The sequence below is a fragment of the Rhinopithecus roxellana genome, chromosome 9 (genome assembly GCF_007565055.1).
Source record: "Rhinopithecus roxellana isolate Shanxi Qingling chromosome 9, ASM756505v1, whole genome shotgun sequence".
Lineage (NCBI taxonomy): Eukaryota > Metazoa > Chordata > Mammalia > Primates > Cercopithecidae > Rhinopithecus > Rhinopithecus roxellana.
In genome coordinates, this window is record NC_044557.1 from 61,810,379 (window position 1) to 61,832,579 (window position 22,201).

The 22,201-nt window shown below is 46.0% G+C and overlaps 1 protein-coding gene across 4 annotated transcripts in view; it reads left to right on the plus strand.

Annotated features, from left to right (window-relative positions):
- Window positions 1-22,201, plus strand: part of MATN2 (matrilin 2) — a 175,910-nt gene that overhangs the window by 86,393 nt on the left and 67,316 nt on the right. For 2 of the 4 annotated variants that reach the window (XM_030937687.1, XM_030937686.1), the window contains exon 5: window positions 11,767-11,889. The exons of the other annotated variants lie outside the window; for them this stretch is intronic. In XM_030937687.1, coding sequence (XP_030793547.1) covers window positions 11,767-11,889 — 123 coding nt within the window. The remainder of the gene's footprint in view (window positions 1-11,766; window positions 11,890-22,201) is intronic. 4 annotated transcript variants of the gene reach the window in all.

Below are 22,201 nucleotides of genomic sequence, written 5' to 3' on the forward strand. Positions count from 1 at the left end.
GAAGAATGTGAAAGATGGAATCAGAGAACAATTCTAATCGGTCCAGTCAATTCAGTGTATGTTTCTTACGCCCATAGAATTAAGTAGGAGACCACGGCAACCATCCCAGCCCCAGGGAGGAGTTTATGACATCAGATAGGTGATGGCTGGTGGGGTCAGAGTAATTGAGACTGACAGATAACTTCATAGAGGAAATCTAGTTTTCAGGACAAACAGATGCGCCCAAGAGAGAGCCCACACACGTGGTTGGGTGCAGCTGGAGATGGAGAATTCGAGTTCAAGGAAAAGGCCTGAACAGTACGTGCTTGGTGGTGGTCATTGACCCTGAAAATAGATGAAATCTTGGAGGGAGAAAGCGGGTGTGGAAAGTGCAGGTCAGGATGTGAGCTCCGGGGCGGCCCACAGTCAGAGCTTGGGGCAAGGCTGGAAGGGTGAGCAGGCCGCACGCACGCACACTCAAAGCAGCTGCCTTCCCTGACAATCAATAGCAGCCACATGAGCTGTGGCTCAGCTGCTGTGAGCTGAAGCAGTGGGCTTGCTAAATGCCATCATCCAGCTTCCCCTTAACCCCGGCTGTCAGACCTGGGCCTGGGAGCTTAGGGATCGTTATGTGCAGTTTGCTCACCCTCTGGCTGTACCAGGACACAGCGTTTTCTACGAAAGAAGGAATCTGGGGTGAGTAGAGCCCCATGGGAGAACTGAGCTGACTAAATGTGAGTGGAGAAATGCCAATTGTGAAAAAAATGTACACATCAGGGGAACATGAGCTTGAACCTTGTACAGCTTTTCCTCCGCTTGGCTGTTTTTATGAGCACCCAGGCAAATGGTTCTCAAAGTGTGGTCCCCGCGGAAAACAGTATCAGCTTTGCCCAGAACTTACTAGAAATGCAGGTTCCCAGGCTTACCCTAGACCTACTGAATCAGGATCTCTGGAACTGGGGCCCAAGAATGTGGGTTTTCCCAAGCCCTCCAGGAAATGTCGATGTACGCTGCAGTTTAAGGGCTACTGACTTAGATGTTTTAAATAAGATCTCTCCCTGGGAGCATCCACTCAAAAGCGGGTTTATATTAACATAATGTGACAACGGTTTGGAAATTGAAAAGCACTCCACAAGAGTAAGACATTATTCTTGTTTATTTATTATTTTTGTCAACCTCATTCACTCAGATTTACCTGTATTTTAAAACTTTGTTTCAGAGATTCCCCCCTTCCTCCTTTTCCCTTCCCCAAGGAAAACCAAAATCTTGTTAGTGAACAGGAGAATTGATTGAAAAAAACTTCAACTGCTGCGGGAAAGGAGGAGACTAGGCACAGCTGGAGTTTGCCTGAAAGGATAGTTTTTCTCAGTGACATTGGGTTTGTTTTGTTTCTTTCAGTGTAGAAGCACGAGGCTGATGACTCATCTACCATGGACGTCTTTAAATCCAAACTGCAGTTGTCAAAATAAGATTAGGACTTTCAGACATGATGAAAGAGAGGGCACGGTCTCGAAAAGGCAAGCTTGGGTTTTTCCTGCATTTGTGGAGCCCCTACCTCATAGCAAGCTTTCCTGTGGAAGTGGTCAGAGACCCCATCGTTTACCCAGTTGAGTGAAATGGCAGCCCTAATAACCCATTTCTCCTTCTCTCTTGCTGTGATAAACAATTTCTTTCTTTCTTTTTTTTTGAGACGGAGTCTAGCTCTGTCGCCCAGGCTGGAGTGCAGTGGCGCGATCTCGGCTCACTGCAAGCTCCGCCGCCTGGGTTCACACTGTTCTCCTGCCTCAGCCCCCTGAGTAGGTGGGACTACAGTTGCCCGCCACCACGCCCGGCTAATGTTTTGTATTTTTAGTGGAGACGGGTTTGCACCGTGTTAGCCAGGATGATCTAAATCTCCTGACCTCGTGATCCGCCCGCCTCGGCCTCCCAAAGTGCTGGGATTACAGGCGTGAGCCACCGCCCCTGGCCCGATAAACAATTTCTGATTTCTACATCTCAGGTTAAATAACACCAAGAGCTATAAAAAGTAGAGGGTGTGTTCTAAAGGTGTTCATTTACTTTAACTCCAAAGACGAGATTAAAATGTCATTGGTGTCAGCAGCATGCAGTGCAGCTTGTCTAAAATTCTGAAACATTGGTAAAAAAAACCCTTTGATTTAGCCCTGGATGATGGCCAAAGCATTCGCCCCATTCTTCGTGCTCCCCCGTCAGTTCTCCCTCCTTCCGGTATAAGCAGATGAAAGTTTCCAAATTCTCTGGACTGAGATGCAGGCGCCAGGGTTTCTAAAGGAAGGCGCTTACATCTAGGGTGCATGGGAGCCTCTGGGGAAACGGTGGTTGGGTTTGAGCACAGCTTTGGGGCTCTTGGCAGCAAATCTTCACTCATTAGTTTCACCTGGGAAGACTGAGTTATCCCTCTTAAAATTCTCCAGGCACTGAAAGAAGCAAGCAGATTTTGCTGACTGTCAGATACATGCTAATGGTTGCTCCCTGGCAAGGCATAGCTCAAATTTGGCCAGGTCTTTTGTTATAAAATTCCAAATTACCTACTTTGCTGTACCACTTCAATTCAGCATAGAACTCAAAAACCAAACTTAACCAGAGATACATTTTTAGAATGTTAGGATCTAATATTCATGTTTGTAGGGTTTTTTTTTTTTTTTTTTTCTGAGACAGGGCCTTGCTCTGTCACCCAGGTTGGAGAGCAGTAGCACAATCATAGCTCACTGCAACCTGGAACTCCCTGGCTGAAATGATCCTCCCACCTCAGCCTCCCTGGTAGCTGGGACTACACGCGTGTGCCACTGTGCCTGGCTAATTTTTTGATTTTCTGTAGAGACAAGATCTCTTTCTGTTGCCTAGGCTGGTCTTGATCCTCCTGCCTTGGCCTCCCAAAGTGCTGGGATTACAGGTGTGAGCCACTGTGCCAGCCCATGTTTGTAGCTTTTATAGGTACCTAATAAAGTGAAACTATTAGAATTGGGATGTGAGCAAACTTTGGTTGAAGTTCATCTCTCTCCCATGCTTAAATAGGTATGCGCTACTGACACTTTTCTCTTCCCCCTTAATTTAGGACAGGAGAAGGATGCTAACATGTGTTGAAGACTTACTGTGAGCCAGGCACAGTGGGCTACACCTGTCAGCCCTGCACTTTGGGAGGTCGAGGTGGGTAGATCGCTTGAGCTCATGAGTTCAAGACAAGCCTGTCCAACATGGTGAAACCCTGTCTCTACAAATAATACAGAAGTCAGCTGGGTGTGATGGTGCGTTCCTGTAGTCCCAGCTACTCAGGAGACTGAGGTGGAAGGATTGCTTGAGCTCGGGAGGCGAAGGTTGCAGTGAGCCTAGATATTGTGCCATTGCACTCTAGACTGGGTGACAGAGCCAGACCTTGTCTCAAAAAAATTAAAAAAAAAAAAAAATCTACTGTGAGACAGATGCTTTGCCCATCTAGATTATCTCACTCAACCCTACAAATAAGATATTTAACCTCTTTATTAAAATGGAATCTCTCTAAAGTCCCTTACTTGAAGTCATCACCTAGCTGGGGCCAAGTCTGGCTCCAAAGTCGATATTTTTTTCACCTGCCTGCCTCACCCCTACCTTTTCTGAGGAGATGTAACTGACATCCTGTCCTCCCCCAGTGGTGGTTCCCTTTATCATTTTTCATATCACCTCTTTCAGGTCCAAATAAAAATTTGGAGAAGGTCAAAATCATATTTTCATTTCACACTGTTAAAAATGGAAGCCTGCTCTCTCACCACTCTCAACTCCCCTTTCCTGCTTATAACGTATCACAGATTTTTACCTATTTGCTTTGTTTACTATCAATCTTCTGTCAGTGATGTGCTGCTAAATGTTTAACAATCAGGTCTCCAGGAGACAAAAGCTCTGATTTGGAGTGTCTGCCAATTTCCGTGGTATAAATACTCCCACCATGGACATTTCAAGCTACCAAGATACACATCATCGTGTGAGTCAGTACGAGCTGCCTCTAGCACATGACTGGTCCCTCACTGGACCATCAGCTCTATAAGGGAAGGAATTTTTTTTTTGTCCACTTATTCACTGTTGTTTCCCCAGCACTCTGAACCATTTCATCATGGAATAGATTTATTCATTCAGTCATCCACAATCCTTTTAAAATGGGCCACATGTCAGATGCTAGATATCTGAACTAGTGCGCTGAGCAAGACATGCACTGTGGCTGCCCTATGTGGCAGGTGAAATAGACATGAAATAATTAGTTGCAAATGAAGTATTAAATTATAATTGTGATGAGGATTATGAAGGGAAACTCTGAGGGAGGACTTCACCCCTAGTGGTAGGTCAGAGCTTCCTGAGAAAGCAGACTTTCAGGTGAGTCCTAAAGGAGGTATGAGAGTTAGGTAGGGGAAAGGAGGTGAGGAAGAGGCTTGAGCATTCTAGACAGAACGAATGGCCTGTGCAAAGGTCCCAAGGCGTGAAGAAGCTTGATTTGAAAATGGAGAGGGCTGTGTAAATGGAGCAGAGAAAGTAAGAGGAGGCTTGAGATAAGACTGGAGAGGTGAAGGGGTGGGCCTTGTAGCCCCCTTGACCATCACATTAGAGTTTTTGGACTTCATCCTAAAGCAGTGATAAGCCATTAAGGGTTTTAAGCAGAGAGGCAGGAGCAGATTACTCTGGCTACAGGAGAATGCTAGGCTGGGATGAATACAGGAAAACCAGTTAAGAGGTTGCCATGGCTGTTCAGCCAAGAGATGACGGTGGCTCCATGGTGGCAGGGGAGATGAAGAGAAGTAAATCCAGGATTGACTGGATCTGAGGGGTACAGGAGAGGGAGGAACCCCGTGACTTTCAAGTTTCTGTTGCCATCTTTGGCCCCAGGGTAAAAGTTAGCTATTCTAAAAATTCATCTTTGCTAAAGGGAAATTAAAGAATACTTCAGAATCATCCCCAGCTGTCCCATTTCTGCCCAGTGACATTTATTAATTGAGACAGTGCTCTAGGCTGCCCAGCAAGGGAGGCTGTCAAGTCAACAATAGATAGCTACTAAGCACCGACTGTGTGAAGTGCATGGCATTATACAGGCACCGTAAGGAACACCAAAACTTAGAGAGATGGCCCTGTCCTTCACAGAGCTTACAAGAGTAGGTAAGAGAGATGAGTTAGGAACACCTGACAACCCTGTGCTTGTGTCACATGAGCATAAGTTCATTCATCCATTCAACAAGTACTTGTTGAGCAAGGACAAAGTGCCAGGCACTGTGCTAAATACCGGGACGTGGTGGATAGCAGGGCACACAGGTTCCCTAACTGTCATGACAGCTTTTCTGGAGTCCATTGCTGGGGGCTGGCTCTGAGATGTCATTGTGCTCTTGATGCAGGACAAGTGAGCCCCAAGGTGGGGCTTAGCCCATGAAGGTTCTTGGCTTTATCCAGGAAAGAATTCAAGGGCAAACAGAGGTAGAAGTAAACAGCTTCTACCTCTTAATATTCTTAATACTGTCTTGTCTTAATATTGACAAGACAGTATTACAGCCCTGGCAGTGTTACGCCTCTGTGACTGCTCCTGCAGAGCAGGGCTATCCTTATATGCAGAGAGTAGGTAGTAGCTCAGGGCAGTTTTACAGTCAGATTTATACCCACTTTTTTTTTTTTTGAGATGGAGTTGCCCAGGCTGGAGTGCAGTGGCGTGATCTCAGATCACTGCAACCTCTGCCACCCAGGTTCAAGTGATTCTCCTGCCTCAACCTCCCAAGTAACTGGGATTACAGGCACCTGCCACCACACTTGGCTAATTTTGTATTTTTAGTAGAGATGGGGTTTCACCATGTTGGCCAGACTGGTCTTGAACTCTTGACCTCACATGATACACCAGCCTTGGTCTCCGAAAGTGCTGGGATTAGAGGTGTGAGACCAGTGGACTATACCCACTTTTAATTGCATGCAGATTAAGGGGCAGTTTATGCAGCAATTTCTAGGGAAGGGATAGTAGCTCTTGGGTTGTCAGGTCATTGACATGGAGAGGGGTGGTAACTCCCAGGTGTTGCCATGGCAATGGTAAACTGACGTGTCACACTGGTGGGCGTGTTTTATGGAAAGCTGCTTCTGCCCCAGTCCTGTTTTTGCTAGTCTTCAATTTGATCCTATGTCCAAGCCCCGCCTCTGGTGTTGAGTCCTGCCTTCTACCTCACTCTGAGCCCTCTTCTGGTATGTGAGTACCTTTTGCTAGGGATGAGGAGAGGCAAAGAGACTTGGAGAGAATTTTGTTCCCATCTCAGTCATCTTCTGAAGACCCCACATCTGATGGAGGAGGTTATTCTTAGGATTTTAGGACCATCCCTCCTGGGAGGCAGGGCATCTGGGCCTTTTTCATTGTTCATTCAGCAAATGAACTCTTATGGAGGCCAAATACATGTGCTAGGACACTGTGCTAAGCTCTGGGGGGTCAAAACTGACCTGTTTATATTGGGGCAGACAGCCGTGATCAAGTCCTTCCAATACCATGGGATCAGTGCCTAAATGCTAGAGCGGAGCCATGTCTATAGTGCTGTGGGGACACAGGGGAAGAAGCCTTAAGTCCAGCCAACTTGAAGGAGGCTTCCCACAGGAGGTGACATTTGACTGGGGCTGTGAGCCATTCACAGGGATCACCAGGTGGAGAAGGTGGAAGGCTGTGCCGGGGTAGGGGGAGCTCTGGACGCAGTGCTTGTCATGCTTCAGTGAAATCCTCCTGGCCTCAGAGAGAAAGAAGGGCTGTTTTTCAAAAGCATAAGGAATCATCCAAAAACATCTGTATTTGTTTCAAAAGGAAATGGCCACTGCCAGAAAAACAGCAAAATTGTTTTGTCAGAACCCAGTCTGTATTTATTCCTTTGTCTTTGTTTAATTAGATTAATCCCTGAATGGTTTCCCTTGGGTCGGTACAAATCACTCATGGCCATAAATCCCCAACAATTCTAAAAACAGTAAGGAAGGACAATCCGCATGAAGCCAGCTGGCAAGCTTGCTGTTTGTGGGACAGTTCTGGGATGCAAGCAGTAATCTCGCACCCGCACATAGGTGTTTGGGGTTCTTTTAGCCTCTTGGAGAGGTGAGCAAGGACAAAAATCATTCAGATTTGTTTAGAAGAGGAAAGCTGAACCTTAGGGTCTCAGTCATTAAAGGGGGAGACTGACTGCTGGATCTGGGCCCCTTCCCCACGTAGGATTGTGAGGACCTTTTATCTGCTAGGTTCCATGGCATTCAGCCTGGCTGCACACTGGGGCCACCTGGGGACTTTGACAGATACCACTGCCCAAATCCCACCCCCTACCAGTCTAATTTAACTGTGGGAGAGAGTACCTTGGCATGGAGATTTTCAAAGGTTCCTGCCGCTTCTGCAGATGGGAGCTTGCAGTTACTCACAGACTCTTCTGCGGATATCCCAGCCCATCCTGAAAGGAACAAGCATGTCCTTGCTTTGCTCTGCCTACCCTGTGCAGGGAAGTCTTTTAGAAAAAAAGATTGTTCCTTCGAAGTCCTGGTTCATTGCTTTTGAAATGGTACTTTCAAAAGGGTTCACTTGTAATAGGTTGATTTTTTTCTTCCTCCATTATTATTATTATTATTTTTTTTTTTGTTTGTTTGTTTGTTTGTTTGTTTTTGAGGCAGAGTCTCGCTCTGTGGCCCGGACTGGAGTGCAGTGGCCAGATCTCAGCTCACTGCAAGCTCCGCCTGCCGGGTTTACGCCATTCTCCTGCCTCAGCCTCCCGAGTAGCTGGGACTACAGGCGCCAGCCACCTCGCCCGGCTAGTTTTTGTATTTTTAGTAGAGACGGGGTTTCACTGTGTTAGCCAGGATGGTCTCGATCTCCTGACCTCGTGATCCGCCCGTCTCGGCCTCCCAAAGTGCTGGGATTACAGGCTTGAGCCACCGCGCCCGGCCTATTTTTTTTTTTTTTTTTGAGACGGAGTCTTGCTCTGTCGCCCGGGCTGGAGTGCAGTGGCCGGATCTCAACTCACTGCAAGCTCCGCCTCCCGGGTTTACGCCATTCTCCTGCCTCAGCCTCCCAAGTAGCTGGGACTACAGGCGCCAGCCACCTCGCCCGGCTAGCTTTTTTTGTATTTTTTTTAGTAGAGACAGGGTTTCACCGTGTTAGCCAGGATGGTCTCGAACTCCTGACTTCGTGATCCGCCCGTCTCAGCCTCCCAAAGTGCTGGGATTACAGGCTTGAGCCACCGCGCCCGGCCTCTTCCTCCATTATTATAAAAGTTCCTGTTAGAAAATATGAAATCAGACAATTATAAATAAAAGAATGAAAAATCACCTGTGTTCGCGCCACTACTTGGTAACCATGGTAGTCAGAGTTCCTGTCAGACCCCTGATGGGGCAAGGCAGCATCTGCAGTAGAGATTGGGAGGACCCAGATGGAGAAGTTGCTGCCACCCTTCCAGAGCTGGTTCCAACATGCTGGAGTGTCACCTCCTAGCCGTCAGGACTTTGTGCAGGGACACTGCCCACCCACTTAGGGAGCTTAGAGTCTGGTAAGCTCCAAGACACAGTACATCCATCACTCCATAAACACATAGGTAGTTAACATTATGATTTATGCCGGAAGGGAAAGTGCAGGGGTGGGCTGACAGCCGATGGGTGAGGCCAAAAGTTTAAAGAATGTTTAAAGGTCCTCATAGCAAGAGGTTCATTTTCTTATCACTATTCAGGCAACCCAAAGCTACTTCAGCCCGGAACTCAGAAACCTACTGCTGTTCCCAAGAAAGCAGTGCTTTTCACTGAACTTTGCTAGAGGTCCTTAAATTTTCCCAGACCCGAGAGGATCTGTGGTGCTGCCAGGCTTATCCTTCCAAAGCACAACTTGGGTAAAATTGCTGGTCTCTCTTTTTAAGGATTTTTCCTTAGGTGGTCCCCATTGCCCGCTGATTGGAGTTCAGCCTACTCAGTCTGTGTGTAGAGATCCCTCTGCCTCTGGTGTCAGTGGTCTTTCCCATCCCCTCTTCTGCTACTTCCCCTGGAATTTCCAGAGCAGAATGAAGCTGCCACGCCTCTCCTGCCTCCCTCTTACTCACAGTGTGGAGTGCCCTTTCTCTTTCTCCGTACCTGCCAGCCTTTCCCAGTCCCTGCTAGACTTGCAGTAATCTGTCCCAATTCTGAACTCCCATAGTTTTCTTGGCACTTCTCTTAGGGATTTTTATCATGTCCTGCCTCGCGTGTTAGTTATTTAGGTGGCATCTAACAGCCAATGTGGCATTTCTGTTCCTCAAATGGGGTCAGTTTGTTCTTCAGGACCTTTGCATTCACTGTTCTTTTGGCAGAAAATACTCTTCCTAAAGCTTCTTGTTACTAGCAGCTAGTAGAATACAAGCTGCGTGACAGCAGAAACCCCTTGTCTGTTTTGTTCACCATGGTATCCCCAATGCTCAGGACATAGTAGGTGCCCAACACATATTTACTGAATAAATGAATGACTATCATATGATTCAGACATTTCTTATGTTTCTGGCCTAGCTTATTTAGGTTTTGTCATTCTTTGATCACTCACTGTGATCTTTATATTAGCTGAAGTTTTCTTCTGGTTATGGGTGTTTTCCTTACATCTGAATCCATTGGAAATCTACATTGGACATTCTGATTGGAGTTCCTAATTGGAAATGTAAGATATAAACATACTGCTGAGAGGTAAAACAATTTGTGTCTATAAGGCTTTATTTTTTTCATCTGCTTTATTGATTTGGGAGTGAAAAGACTTCTTTTAGGATTTTAAAACCAGAATTCTTATTTATATAATCTTAGACCTAAGCATTTTTAAAATGCGATGACGTAAGTTTTAATGTTTAAAATTGTTTAATGCATTTAATAGAGTTGTTGAATCAAATCAGCTTTTATCTTTTTAAAAATCAATTTGATATTTTATATTTATCTAAAAGCATAATAAGCTATGAAATTCAAAGATCTAGAAGATAATATTAAAATGTAGCCATTGGATTCAGTAATTAATCAAGCTTTCTAGGTAATTAAGTTTTTTAAAATCATACCTGTTGTAGTGATAGCTTTTTTTTTTTTTTTAGACAGAGTCTCGTTCTGTCGCCCAGGCTGGAGTGCAATGGTGTGATCTTGGCTCACTGCAACCTCCACCTCTCAGGTTCAAGCCATTCTCCTGTCTCAGCCTCCCACCTTCCGAGTAGCTGGGATTACAGGCGCGTGCCACCACGCCAAGCTGATTTTTGTATTTTTAGTAGAGATGGGGTTTCACCATGTTGATCAGGTTGGTCTCGAACTTCTGACCTCAGAAGATCCGCCCGCCTCGGCCTCCCAAAGTATTTGGATTACAGGCTTGAGCCACTGCACCTGGCCAGTGATAGCTTTTAACCAGAGAAAATTCTCTTCAATATATTCAACCCCTTTAATGCTCTCTGATTGTCTCCCATTTTAATGGTAAAATCATTGGTACAGCTAGCTGTTTCATGGTATCTGAGCTGTTCTCCTTGCTGGGAAATAGTGTCAGAGACTGAGTCAGTGATGGATGGAAGACGCCTTTAATATTTTCATCCACCAACATATTCTTAGTTCTGTTGCAGTAGATGCATACTGTAAGTCTGTTCCTACATTGCATGTGAATAAACAGCCAGAGCTTAGCACTTTGTGGACACGTAATAAATATTTGACCAAAATAAGACCACGAATAGGCATATATGTATTTCTCCTTGGTAATGTTTGTTACCTCTACCTAACCTCTTGGCTTCTCCATTTTCCTCATTTGTTACTAGGATGAATAAATAGACCACAAAGAGGGTTTTCAAAGAGCTTTGTCTCATTCCTCCTTATACCAGCAACAGAGCGAGACTCCATCTCAAAAAATTATTTAATGTATTTCATAGAGGTGATGAATAATTCCAATTTTGAAAAATATGTTGGCCGGGCGCGGTGGCTCAAGCCTGTAATCCCAGCACTTTGGGAGGCCGAGACGGGCGGATCACAAGGTCAGGAGATTGAGACCATCCTGGCTAATACGGTGAAAGCCCGTCTCTACTAAAGAATACAAAAAACTAGCCGGGCGATGAGGCGGGCGCCTGTAGTCCCAGCTACTTGGGAGGCGGAGGCAGGAGAATGGTGTGAACCTGGGAGGCGGAGCTTGCAGTGAGCTGAGATCCGGCCACTGCACTCCAGCCTGGGCGACCGAGCCAGACTCCATCTCAAAAAAAAAAGAAAAATATGTTTTATTTATTTTTATATTATTTATTTATTTTGAGACAGAGACTCGCTCTGTCGTCCAAGCTGGGGTGCAATGGCACGATCTCGGCTCACTGCAACCTCTGCCTCCCAAGTTCAAGTGATTCTCCTGCCTCAGCCTCCTGAGTAGCTGGGATTACAAGTACACACCACCATGCTCAACTAATTTTTGTATTTTCAGTAGAGATGAGGTTTCACCGTGTTGGCCAGGCTGGTCTCCAACTCCTGACCTCAAGTGATCCGCCCACCTCGGTCTCCCATAGTGCTGGGATTACAGGCGTGAGCCGCTGCGCCTGACTGAAAAATGTGTTTTTATATACACGCAGAAACTCACCTGGAAAGAAAACTCACCGAAATGTTAACAGTGGTTGCCTCTGGGTGGGGGGATTACAGGTGAATTTTGTTTTATCTGTTTTTTAATGCTTTCCAAATTTTCTACTATGATCACATATCGAATCCTATAATGTTTTTAAAAGTTACTTTGGTGAGGGCTCTGGAGCTGCTTGTTGCCTCGCCCTGGGCTGGAGGCGTTCTCAGGTGTGCCCGACGTTGTGTTCTAACAGCGTGACTTTGCCTCAGTCCAGGATCTGTGTGCCATGGAGGACCACAACTGTGGGCAGCTCTGTGTGAATGTGCCGGGCTCCTTCGTCTGCCAGTGCTACAGTGGTTACGCCCTGGCTGAGGACGGGAAGAGCTGTGTGGGTGAGTATCCCTCCAGCTGGGCTTGGTGGGGAAGGACAAGTTAAGCATGGTGAGGAGGAGGGGAGACTCACATGTATCTCCCACATATTCATTTCCTCGCCTTTAGGTTTCCACAAAGTGCTCAGTTGTTTGGTGTAGTTGTTAGGCAGAATTTGAACTTTAAAAGCTTCATTTATGGCTGAGGTCAGTGTTTTCTCATTCTGGGTTTCCAGTAAAAGGAACACTTATGGTAATCCATGCAAATGTAACTGTGTGTTACTGCGTCTCTTGAAAAGGATCGGGTGGATTTTCTTCAACTTTGGAGGGTATGTTTGGAATGGCCTGACTTACATAGAGCTCATGTGTTATATATGAAATTTACTTGGGTGGGTTGCTGAGTGACACCTCAAAGACAACAGGCAGCTTTCCTCCCTAATGTCACCTATAGCTCAGTGAAAGGCCAAAGTGACTTCCAGGTGGAAGAGCCCAGCCATATGGGCTCAGCGTAATCAGATAGCGTGGTCAGAGGAGACTAGCAGTAGCCTCAAATACCAGCCCAGGTAATGAGGCTCAAGGGCAGTGCTTGATGCTGCAGACATCCCCCCGTTTGTCTACAAAGCCTTTGCAACTTAACATGGCCTCATTTCTCCTTATACCAACAAACAGTGCCTGGTGGATAATAGGTGTTTCATAAACTGAACTGAATACTTATGAGGCAGAAAATCTAGAAGAAAAAGAACTTGACTGACATCAAAAGTGGAATGTAAATTTTCCACTAAATCCTGCATTTTGTCTTCCGTGTTCTATCGTTTTCAGGGCCCTATTTTCTTTTGCTTCTCACAAACAAGCTATGCTTATTTTTTTTTTTTTTTGCACATAGAATTTGCATTTCCCAGCACACCTTAATTCTTGGCTAGGGATATGGAAGGCAAAAACAAAACAAAACAAAACAAAACAACAACAAAACAGTAGCATAGGTGGTAGCCTGCAATTGGCAGGTTTGTTTTTACACACTGATAGGAATGAAGGCAACCTGTGCCTCTGACTCTCATCAGAGGGCCAGAAATGCAGCCGGTCTCCTGGGCCTTAGGGTTGTTTTTCTTCTTAATCTGCTGGTAGTGGTCATGATAGAGTGGCAGGGTACCACACCCACTACCACTAGCAAAAAAGAAGCCAACATATATACCGATGGTTATTTTTGCTTCCTTAATTTTTATTATTCAAGTAATACCCATTCATAGAAAAACTTAAACAGATGAGAAAAGTCACTATTAATAGGTTATTGTATTTTCTACCAGACTTTCTCCGTATAAATATCTACTTTAAAACATTTTGTTGGCCAGGCGCGATGGCTCACGTCTGTAATCCCAGTACTATGGGAGGCCGAGGCGGGCAGATCACTTGAGGTCAGGAGTTTGAGACTACCCTGGCCAATATGGTGAAACCCCATCTCTACTAAAAATACAAAAATTAGCTGGGCCTGGTGGCATGCCCCTGTAGTTTCAGCTACTTGGGAGAGTGAGGCAGGAGAATCACTTGAACCCAGGAGGCGGATTTTGCAGTGAGCTGAGATTGTGCCACTGAACTCCAGCCTGGGCGACAGAGCAAGACTCATCTCAAACAAACAAAAAATATTTTGTAAAGATTTAACAAAATGAGGTCACACTGTCTATTTTGTTTTATAACCTGCTTTCCCCGCCTGCCTCCGCCCCACTGTTTGTTAATTGGGTAGAAACTCTGAGTGCTGTGTGGTCAGGAGGAAATCGAGCCATTGTGAGTTAGGCGGGTGGAGGAGCTTCAGGAAACAGGATGAGGGTAATTGGTTGATTAGGACAAGGGGAGGGGCAGTAGAACACAGGGCTTGCTTGGTCACAGGGAATAGATGGGGCAGGAAGCCAACCTTGACCCATGGGAAACTGGAGGCCACTGAAAAACCCATTTCTCTGAGTGTTTCCAAATAATTACCTGCTTGTCCATGTGTAGTAGAGAACCTTTGTATCTCTGAGGATTTTGCTGTTATTTTTGGGATTTGACATTTATTGAAGAGCTACATGCATGAGAGGGTAGATGCTGTCATTGCCAGAGAGCTTTGGCATGCTGTTTATTAGAGATGGGCGTTTCTCTGCGGCTGCTTGTTTGCGTATAAGAATGTCTGCATTTTCTCAGAGGGGATCCAATCCAAAGAGTGGGAAAATGGGAGAGACTGCATCCCATTGCAACCCAGGTTTCCTCCGTCAGATGATCCTAGCATCACCAGCCTTACCACCTTTCCCCAATGCCCTTTGTAGTGATTCACCAAGCATCCGATCTGTTATAGGCTGGGAGTGAGATGATTAAGCAGCCAGGACCTTTGTTGCCAGTAGCCTTTCTTAGGGACTCCAAACAAAATCCCACAAGGTTATTTGCTGCTCAATAGGGCTATGGTGAGTGCAAAGCAAATGATAGAGAAAATAGAGGCCACAGAAGGTCAGAGAGAGACATCCTAATGGCTAGGCTGGAAGATCTGAGTGTGAAAGGAAGGGTGGCAATTGGACAAATGTCCAAGGCAGGGGGAGATACGAAGGACAGTGACTGTGGAGGTGGCAATGCTCTTCAAGCATTAGAGCTGAGTCTGGCCTGGGATGGGCAGGGCCAGCTCCCGGGAGCTGGTAGGTCAGAGAGTCTGTTACAGTGAGAAGGCCAAACTGAAAGCTAACCAGGTGGCCTAACCTGAGGGCTGGAAAGGGCTTATCAAAGATGGAGACTCCAGATACCAGACTTAGAGCAGAAAATTTAGAGAAGAGAAGAGACTGATGAGGACTCTGGACATATTCCATTTGTAGCTGATCTGAGGTGGCCTGTGTATAGATGGCAAGGTAACATTAAGAACAGAGTGATCATACCTCCCAGTTAATACAGGACAATACCAGTTTATGTCCTGTGGACCAATTCTTTTTTTTTTTTTCTTTTTTTTTTGAGTCTTGCCCTGTTGCCCAGGCCATGATCACAGCTTTGCAGCCTCAATCGCCTGGGCTCAAGTGATACTCCCACCTCAGCCTCCTGAGTAGCTGGGACCGTGTGTGTGCACCACTGTGCCCGGCTAATTTATTTTTTTTAGAGACAGGGTCTCTGTACATTGTCTAGGCTGGTCTCAATCTCCTGGGCTCGAGTGATCCTCCTGCCTTAGGCCTCCCGAAGTGTTGGGATTACAGGTGTGAGCCACCTCGCTTGATGCCATTTCTTTTTATTTTTAGACAGGGTCTCACTCTATTACCCAGACTGGAGTGCAGTGGCGCGACCTCGGCTCACTGCAATCTCTGCCCCCTAGGCTCACACGATCCTCCCACCTCAGACTCCCAAGTAACTGGGACCGCAGGTGCATACCACACGTCTGGCTAATTTTTTGTATTTTTGGTAGAGATGAGGTCTCTATGTTGCCCAGGCTGGTCTTGAACTCCTGAGCTCAAGCAAGCCACCTGCCTCGGCCTCCTTAAGTGCAGGGATTACAGGCATGAGCCACTGCACCCAGCCAACCCCATTTCTTACCCAGCTGACCTCATTTCTTGATGGCACATCTTTTCACTTTGAAAGGGGTTCCAGTCTGGATGATAAATTACATAATCACCCCAGTTAAGGCTGTCCAATTTTGACTTAAACTATTAAGCTCAGCAGAGAATTCCTGTATACATGAAGTAGAGATGATGTTGAAGACAGCAGAAGGAACTGGATTGTTCAGGATTTTGAAAATCAGATGTAAAGCCTAGATTTTATCTCTGAAAAAGAGCCACCGAAAGGTTTATATTTGGGTGACAAATGCAAAGCTTCATTTTTAGGAAATGTAACCTCATGGGGAACCGCAGGGTGTATTCCAGGAGAAGGATGGCAAGAAGTGGGAAGACCAGATAGGAGACTATGGCAGTTATCAGGTGAGAGAGGACAGGAGCCAGCCAGGATTTGAGGTGTGACTGTAGGAAAGGAGAGGGAGACAGTAAGGAATGAAAGGAGGTGCTATACATAAACGGAACAAGGAAAAGTCAAAAGTAACTCTAGGCCAGGTACTGTGGCTCATGTCTGTAATCCTAGTGCTTTGGGAGGCCTAGGTAGGAGGATTGCTTGAGCCCAGGAGTTCAAGACCAACCTGGGCCACATGGTGAGACCTCATCTCTACCAAAAAATAAAAAAATTAGCTGGGCATGGCTGGATGCGGTGGCTCACGCCTGTAATCCCAACACTTTGGGAGGCTGAGGCAAGCAGATCACCTGAGGTCAGGAGTTTGTGACCAGCCTGGCCAACATGAGGAAACCCAGCTCTACTGAAAAAAAAATACAAAATTAGTTGGGCATGGTGGTGATCATCTGTAGTCCCAGCTACTCTGGAGGCTGAGGCAGGAGAATCACTTGAACCCGGGAGGCAGATGTTGCAGCGAGCCAAGATTGTACCATTGCACTCCAGCCTGGGCAACAAGAGCAAAACTCCATCTCAAAAAAAAAAAAAAAAAAAAAAAAAAAATTAGCCAGGCACGTTGGCACATGCCTGTGGTTCCAGCTACTTGAGAGGCTGAGGTGGGAGGATTGCTTGAGCCCAGGAGATCAAGGCTGCAGTGAGTCATGTTCACACCACTTTACTCCACCTTAGGCGACAGAGCGAGACCTTATCTCAAAAAAAAAAAATAAAATAAAAAAGACTCCATGATCTTGAGCTTCCATGACTCTGAGAGTGATGGCAACAGTGATAGAAGAGTGATGGAATAGATTTTCAAAAAGATAAGGCCAAGTGTGGTGGCTCATGCCTGTAAACCTAGGATTTTGTGAGGCCAAGGTGGGAGGATTGCTTGAGACCAGGAGTTCTAGACAGGCCTGGGCAACAAAGCAAGGCCCATATCTACAAAAAAAATTAAGAAATTAACTGAGCGTGGTGGTGCACACCTAAAGTCCCAGCTACTCAAGAGGCTGAGGTGGGAGGATTGCTTGAGCCCAGGATGTTGAGACTATAGTGAGCCATGATAGTGCCACTGCACACTAGCCTGGGCAACAAGAGCAAGACCTTGTCTAAAAAAAAAAAAAAAAAAGGTTGGGGTGATCATTAGTAGTCATAGACAAGGCGAATTTTGAATTCAGGTCAGACACCACAAGAACATGTCAAGAGGAAGCAGAAAACTCAGCATTAATGTGACAGAGAGAGGTTAGAGTCAATGCTGCAGTCAGGAAGCAGCATAGTTTATTTCTTAATTTTCAGTTATTTTCTGTTTTAAATATTTATGTGTTGGTTCATTTGTTTTGAGGGCATCTGGACCTTTAAAACAGTGCGACCTGAGTTGAAATCCCAACTCTGCTATTTGCTAGGTGTGTTAGGCCATTTGCATTGCTATAAAACAAATACCTGAGATTAGCTAAAAGAAAAGGCTCATGATTCTACAGGCTGTAGAGGAAGCATGGTGCCAGCATCTGCTTCTGGTGACGGCCTCAGGAAACTTCCAATCATGGAAGAAGGTGAAGGGGAAGCAGGCAATGTCACATGGTGAGAGCAGGAGCAAGAGGTGGGGGGAGGCGACACACTATTTTAACATCAACCAAATCTCACATGAACTAACTGAGCGAGAAATCACTCATCACCAAGATGATGACACTAAGCCATTAATGAGGGATCCACTGCTGTGATCCAATATCTCCCACTAAGCCCCACCTCCAACATTGGAAATCACATTTCAACATCAGATTTGGAGGCAACAAACATCCAAACCATATATTATTCCACTCCTGGCCCCCCATATCTCATGTCCTTCTCACATTTCAAAATACAATCATGCCTTTGCAATAGTTCCCCAAAGTCTTAACTTGTTCCAGCCTTAACTCAAAAGTCTCAAACTCCAAAGTCCAAAGTCTTATCTAAAGATGAGATCCTTCGACCGATGAGCCTGTGAGATTAAAAAAAAAAAGTTATTTATTTCCAAGGTACAACGTGTTATAGGCATTGGATAAATATTCTCATTTCAAAAGGGAGAAATTGGCCAAAAGAAAGGGTGGTAGGCCCATACAACTTTGAAACCCAGCAGGGCAGTCATTACATTTTAAAACTCCAAAACAATCTCCTTTGACTCCACGTCCTGCATCCAAGGCACACTGTTGGGAGGGGTGGGCCCCTAAGGCCTTGGTTGGCTCTGCCCCTGTGGTTGCAGGGTATAGCCCCTGAGGCTGCCATGACAGGTTGTTGGGTGCCCATGGCTTTTGCATGCTAAGGTTGCAAACTGCCAGAGGCTCTACCATTCTCGGGTCAGGAGGGCGGTGGCTCCCTTCCCACAGCTCCACTAGGCAGTGCCCCAGTAGGGGCTCTGTATGAGAGCTCCAACCCTACATTTCCCTTTGGCACTGACTTAGTAGAGTCTCTCTATGAGGCTTCGCCCCTGCAGCAGGCTTCTGCCTGCATCCAGGCTTTCCAAGACATCCTCTGAAGTCTAGAGAGAAGCTGCCAATCCTCTTTCATGCCTGCATTCTGTGTGCCTACAGACTTAACACCACATGGTAGCCTCTAAGGTTTATGGTGGCTTGTACTCTCTGGAGCAGCAGCCCAAGTTGTACCTGGGGCCGTGTGAGCTATGGCTGGAGCTGGAGCAGCCTGGATGTGAGGAGCAGTGTGCTGAGGCTACACAGGGCAGTGGTGCCCTGGACCTGGCTCCCCAAACCATTTTTTTCCCCCTAGGCCTCTGGGCCTTTGATGTGGGGGATGGGGGTGCTGCCTAGAAGATCTCTGAAATGCCTTTGAGGCCTTTTTCCCATGTCTTGGATATTCGCACTGAACTCCCTTTTAGTTATGCTTATCTCTCTAGCAAGTGGTTGCTCCACAGCCTGCTTGTATTCCTCTCCGGAAAATGCTTTTTCTTTCTCTGCCACATGGCTAGGCTGCAAATTTTCCAAGCTTGTACATTCTGCTTCCCTTTTACATATAAGTTCCAACTTTATTTATTTGCTCCCATATCTGATCATAGGCTTGAATGCTTTGCTGTTTAGAAATCTCTTCCACCAGATAGCTACCTTAGGTCATCACTCTTAAATTGAAACTTCCACAGATCCCTAGGGCATGAACACAACACAGCTAAGATCTTTGCTAAGGCATAAAATTGGTGACCTTTACTCCAGTTCCCAATAAATTCTTCATTTCTATCTGAGATCCCATCAGCCTGGCCTTTACTGTCCATATCTATCAGCAGTTTGGTCACAACCACTTAACAAGTCTCTAAGAAGCTCCAAACTTTCCTTCATCTTCCTATCTTCTTCTAAGCCCTCCAAACTCATCTGACCTCTGCCCATTACCCAGTTTCAAAGCTGCTTCCATACTTTCAAGTGTGTTAATAGCAACACCCCACTCTCAGTACCAGTTTTCTGTGTTAGGCTGCTTGCATTGCTATAAAGGAGTACCTGAGACTGGGTAATTTATTTTAAAAAGAAAAAGTTTAATTGGCTCACAGTTCTGCAGGCTGTACAAGAAGCATGGCATTGGCCTCTGCTTCTGGTAAGGGCCTCAGAAAGTTTACAATCAAGGCAAAAGCCTAAGGGGGAACAAGTATGTCACATGACAAGAGCAAGAGTGAGAGTTGGGGCATGGGGAGGTGCCACACTCTTTTAAACAACCAGGTCTCATGTGAACTAATTGATCAAGAACTCACTCATCACCTAGGAGGTGGTGCTAAGCCCACCTGGGGGATCTATCCCTGTGATCCAATACTTCCCACCAGGGTCCACTTCTAACATAGGGGATCACATTTCTTTTCTTTCTTTCTTTCTTTTTTTTTTTTTTTTTGAGACGGATTCTCGCTCTGTCACCCTGGAGTGCAGTGGCGCAATCTCGGCTCACCGCAAGCTCCACCTCCTGGGTTCATGCCATTCTCCTGCCTCAACCTCCTGAGTAGCGGGGACTACAGGTGCCTGCCACCACGCCCGGCTAATTTTTTTGTATTTTTAGTAGAGATGGGGTTTCACCATGTTAGCCAGGATGGTCTGTAGCTCCTGACCTCGGGAGGATCACATTTCAATGTGAGATTTGGAGGACACAAACATCCAGACCATATCACTAAGCACATGTCTTTAAGTCTTTAATTTCTGAGCCTTATTTTCCTCATCCATAATGTAGAATAATAATATCTACATTGTAAGGTTTTATGGGATTAAATAAGATAGTGAGTGACGTTCCCAGTATACTCTAGGAACTTAGCATCATTATTACAACACCTATTATCATAATTTCCTGTATATAGTGAAGTATGGAGCGAGAAGAGGGTGAAGGACTGAGCCTTGGATTGCAGCCACATGTAGGAAGCAGGAAGTGGGGGCAGGAAAAATATTCATGAAGAAGTAGCTTAAGGCTGGGGGAGAGACAGAAGAATCATGGAACATGACAGGAAGATAATTTCTTGGCCAGATCAATATTAATGTCATGCTCCAGCATGGCCAAAGGTAACAGGACTTAGAGAAAAAGCCATCAACTTGAGTCACAGATTCACCTCTGCAAACATTTCAGAACTCTGCCAGGGACTTTGCTAGGCTTGAGGAACACAAGGGTGACCAGGAGGCCATTGATAATGGCAAAGGGGAGATGGGTAAAGGGCAGATTTCAAGAGTCAGGGAGTGGGTGATGAGAAAGTGTGGGCAGCAGGTTCAAACTATTTATTTAAAGAAATTTGGTAGAAGTTAAGCATGTCCAGCTGATGCAGGGCAGGCACATCCCAAAGTGGAGCTTAGCCTACCTGGGTTCTTGGCTTTGCCCAGGAAAGAATTCGAGGGCAAGCCAGAGGTAGAAGAAAACAGCTTTATTGAAGAGGCAGTGTTATAGCTCCGTGACTGCTCTTGCAGAGCAGGGCTACCCTGTAGGCAGAGAATAGCAGCTTAGGCAGTTTTGCAGTCATATTTATACCCAGTTTCAATTGCATGCAGATTAAGGGGAGGTTTATGCAGAACTTCCTAGGGAAGGGGTAGTAATCATTGGGTCATTGCCACAGAAAGGGATGGTAACTCCCAGGTGTTGCCATAGCAACAGTAAATTGACATGGCACACTGGTGGACCTGTCCGATTGAAGGCTGCTTTCACCCCAGCCCTGTTTTAGCTAGTTCTTAATCTGGTCTGATGTCTCCACCCCACCTCTGGAGTCAAGTCCTGCCTCCTACCTCACAGCTACTAGTGAATTTATGCAGTAGGTTTTCAGTTTCAACACTTTCATAGCAGTGGTTCTAGTACTTCTTTTGTTACCAAAACATTAGGGGTTCAGTCTAGGTCCTGTTGCTTGTTGCACAGAAAGCCAATCACTGAGACAACAAGTATTACCAGGAAAGAAGGCTTCAATCAGGTGTCAAGAAGATGGGAGATCAGTCTCAAATCCATCTGCCTGACTGACTAAAATTGGGGCTTAGGCTGGATGTGGTGGCTTATGCATGTAATCCCAGTACTTTGAGGGGCCAAGGTGGGAGGATCACTTGAGATCAGGAGTTTGAGACCAGCCTAGACAATATAGTGAGACTCCTGTCTCTGAAAAGAATAAAAAAAAATCGGCCGGGCGCGGTGGCTCAAGCCTGTAATCCCAGCACTTTGGGAGGCCGAGACGGGCGGATCACGAGGTCAGGAGATCGAGATCATCCTGGCTAACGCAGTGAAACCCCGTCTCTACTAAAAATACAAAAACTAGCTGGGCGAGGTGGCGGGCGCCTGTAGTCCCAGCTACTCGGGAGGCTGAGGTGGGAGAATGGCGCAAACCCGGGAGGCGGAGCTTGCAGTGAGCTGAGATCGGGCCACTGCACTCCAGTCCGGGCGACAGAGCGAGACTCCGCCTCAAAAAAAAAAAAAAAAAAAAAAAAAAAATCAGCTGGGTGTGGTGGTGCACGCCTGTAGTCCCAGCTACTCAGGAGGGAAGACTGCTTGAGTCTGGGAGGTTGAGGCTGCAGTGAGCCATGATTGCAACACTGCATTCCAGCTTGGGTGACAGAGTGAGACCCTGCCTCAGAATAAAATAAAATAAAAATTAGGGAATAAATGTATAATAACCATATGGGGGGAAAGCAGGAATTAGGGAGGAGTATGGAAGAGGAGTTGGTCAACACGCAGCAGGTGGTTGGTTAGGCAATCATAAATGGTGAGGGGTCTGGCATGTCATTGTGCAGATACAGTGATCTAGTAAGTTTCAGCTCCTTGATACTGTCAGGGAGGCCTAATGGTTTGTTTCTTGAGAAGGGTTCTCAGATAAAACAAATGTCATTCTCTCAAGTTTCAAGACTGGAAAGGTAAATTTCTATGTTTATTCAAAATAAACTGTAAACATCAGTTCTGTGAGACAATTGGGCCGGTTTCACTTTGATTCATCCCTGAATTATTA